A 3,455-nucleotide genomic window follows, 5' to 3' on the forward strand; every position below is an offset into this window, starting at 1 on the left:
GAGATTGGTTGGGTAACTAAACTAAACCTGAACCAAACTCGCGCCATGCATTTGAGAAGAACGAACTGAACTGCCCCACCCGTATCTGTATTCACACCGAAACCAAACTCAACCACGTGCTATTCTCCACCCAAACTGAACCAACCCGAATGTAGAACCATGGTTTTAGCCCGTGGTTCGCCACCTATTTGGGCAGAACTGGACTAGCTGCTCACGCCTGTGCCTGTGCTCGTGCTGGACTGCTTGCCGTACCTGCACGTGAACTACAAACTCTGACAATTTTCCCATGTTGCTTGTATCTGCTACTCATGCTGACGTGGAAAAAAATGCTGACGTGGATAGGCACCATCCAGGCAATCAAAAGCATAGTGAAAAGGAAGGTAAGTAGAAGAAGCGAAGGTACATCCTAAAAATTGCAAACAGTTTCATCGACAATTACAAAATAGAAAAAGATCCAAAATAAGTATCTTCTAGACAATGAATGGCATGCCGCGCCCAGGTCACCACCAACCAGTTTTGTTGACTGTCGAAACACTGAATTACACTGAACCAAGCATTTGACTAAATCATACATAATACCCAACACTAGAGTATCTCATCAACAATCAAGGGCAGTCTCAGCACTGAATATCATTCCTTTTGAATATTCCAGCTTAGAGAATCATTTAAGTTCCACTTCCTACAAAACATGGTTAAGAATTGAGAATTTATTGTTAAGATGTAAAGCTTCATGCATAATAAAACAACTAAATTTGCAAGATATTAAGAATAAATGCTCGAAATACATGAAAAAAGGCATAGGCTAGTTGCTTTCCACATACAGGACATGTAATAAGATCCCAGCCAGATTACTAACAAGAAAATGGTGAGATAATGAAAAGAAATACAAGAATAGCTACAGAACAGATAGTTAAATTAAAACACATTGACAATAAACATGTCATCACAAGTTGATACTAACACATGCAGTAGGGATAGTAATTTCTACTTGACAGTGGACAGTAGACATGTTATCACAAGTTAATACTACACCTTCATCATTCTTTGGAATGAACAACCAATCTTTTGCGCAAACAAGTGCTTGTAGCATTTCAGGGGTTAACGAGCTTCTTGTGTCTCCAAGTATCCTACCACCACTACTAAAAGCTGATTCAGACGCCACAGTGCTTAGAGGAATTGCAAGAAAATCATGGGCCATTGCTGACAGTATAGGAAAAGATTTAGCACGTCTCTTCCACCAACTCAAGACATCAAAGTCAGGAGTGTCCTCCTCAGATGCTTCTTCTAAGTATGTGTCGAGCTCAGACTTGTGTACACGTGGCCTCCGACGAGACTTGTATTGGGCAAACTCTTGTTCCAACTTCCTTTTCCCGGCAATGGGTGATCCAATATTTGTATCGCCTTGACTAGGAGGTGTCAAGAATTGAGTGCTTGTCGTTGCAAGTAGCTCATATTCTTTGATGTACTTTCTCACCCAATCTAAAGCAATGTCTATTTGCTTTGAAATCTGCTCCTCATTGGTAGAAACCTTGCCATAGAAGAAATCCAAATAATCTTCTTTCCTCCTTGGATCCAAGAACGTAGCAATGACAAGTGCAAAGTTAAGCTCAATTTCCTTTTTTCTGCGACGATTAGGCTCTGCATTCTCCTTCTCCTCGGGGTCCCAATATTTGTCCAGCTTCGTCTGCATCACAGCCGCTAGCTCCTTCAACACATCGCAGGTCTGCCAACCAGGATCATTCAATGCATGGCGAATACAGAGCACAACCGGCAGAAATTTATGTGCCGTTGGCTTCCTATGAGCTGAAACAGTCAAGGTAAGCTCTTCAAAAGCTTTAAGAAAATCACAAATAGCTTCGGCTTTCTTCCATTCTTCTTCACTTGGAGAATCTTCCATCTTTCTACTTGCATAACTAGTCAGGACAGATTTGTATGTGAATGCTTCTACAAGCATTTTCCATGTTGAGTTCCATCTGTTTGGAACATCAATATAGATACCTTTCTTTGAAGTCAGACCCATCCCAATTGCAATGGTATTAAAATCTTGAAGTCTTGCTGCAGAAGAGTCCACATGTTTCAGCAACTCGCGTATCTTGTAAATAGCTCCATGGATTATTTTCATCCCATCTTGAACTAGGATATTAAGGATGTGTGCACAACACCTCACGTGCAAATGCTTACCTTCAAGGAGCAACTCATGTTTGTGATATTTTATTAACTCATCACAAGCATTAGTATTATTGCTGGCATTATCCAATGTCAAAGTAAATAGCTTTCCCCTTATATCCCATTCTGTTAGGCAACCCACGATTGCTTCCTCTATTGCATAGCCTGTGTGAGGATACTTCACTTCTCTAAAACTAATAATCTTTTTCTTGTAGTTGAATTCAGAATTGATGTAATGGGCAGTGATGGACATGTAACCCAAGCTTTGTGATGAAGTCCACATGTCAGAAGTTAAGCAAATGCGAGAATCCAAATTTTGCAGCTCAACTTCGATGTCTTTCTTCATTCCCTTATACATCTTCATTGCGTCATCACGAATCGTGTGACGACCCTTGAGTTGAAATGCTGGTTGCATTGAGTCAATCCATGGCTGAAGGTATGGGTCTTCGAACTTCAGAAACGGAATCTCGGCATGGATGCAAAACTTTATCATGAGCTGACGACAAACTTCTAGATCAAACACAAACAAGGCTTCAGATGATTTGGTTTTCATGGTCGCCACAAACCTCTTCCTACAGTCATCATCAATCGATCGGCAAGATTCCGCGATATGGGATCTCAGACTGCTAGTCCCAAACTTGGTCTGAAGTTTCCCTCCACAGTATTTGCACATAGCCTTTAGAACACCATCTTCGTCAACCAAATTTTGTTCAAAGTGCTCCCATACTTTGGACCTTCTATTACGTGGTAGTTGACTTGTATCCTCGCCCATGGAATCAGCACTCTCTGAACCCTCCGAGGTAGACATGTCTAGATAAATGAAAATATAGTTACAAAAGGTATAAGAAACCAGATAGGTATATGCCAATAGCTGACTCAATGGATGCACAATATCTTTACTATCACCGGCCCGACAAGAGCTATAAGTGCCATTCTAGGTTCCTGGAACTGTTCGAATTGTTGTAACATGAAAACAGAGATGCCATGTTTGCTGTAACAAGCAGAGTAATAAATCAATCTGTTGGCAACAAGCCACGGTTGCTCGACATGAGTGTAGGTTCTGCAGAAAACTAAGCCATGGTGTCCTCGGCAACGGAAACCTAGCAGTGCGTGTCCTCTAATTGCGCAGCTAAAACCGACGAGGAACAGCAGGAATTCAGTCCCGTGGGCACGCACGCCATTCACCGGCGGACGAACCAAGGAGTAGTGCCAGCAGCGGGATCAGGGCCGAAGCGAGTAAGGGAGGTCCTAGCAACAGCCGATTCGTGGTACCTACGAGAAACCCCGAT

At 42.1% G+C, this 3,455-nt stretch overlaps 1 protein-coding gene across 1 annotated transcript; it reads right to left on the minus strand.

The window, feature by feature from the left end:
* Positions 1 to 943: 943 nt before the first annotated feature.
* On the minus strand, positions 944 to 2,974 carry LOC127339534 (zinc finger BED domain-containing protein RICESLEEPER 2-like). Its single transcript, XM_051365374.1, has one exon. It carries the CDS (start codon positions 2,972 to 2,974, stop codon positions 944 to 946), a length of 2,031 nt encoding a protein of 676 aa, XP_051221334.1.
* Between the last annotated feature and the right edge of the window lie 481 nt (positions 2,975 to 3,455).

This window comes from Lolium perenne, chromosome 3 (assembly GCF_019359855.2).
Source record: "Lolium perenne isolate Kyuss_39 chromosome 3, Kyuss_2.0, whole genome shotgun sequence".
NCBI lineage: Eukaryota > Viridiplantae > Streptophyta > Magnoliopsida > Poales > Poaceae > Lolium > Lolium perenne.

Coding starts and splice junctions, on each gene's coding strand:
- LOC127339534 (XM_051365374.1), bottom strand. CDS start 2,974: ATGTCTACCTCGGAGGGTTCAGAGAGTGCTGATTCCATGGGCGAGGAT.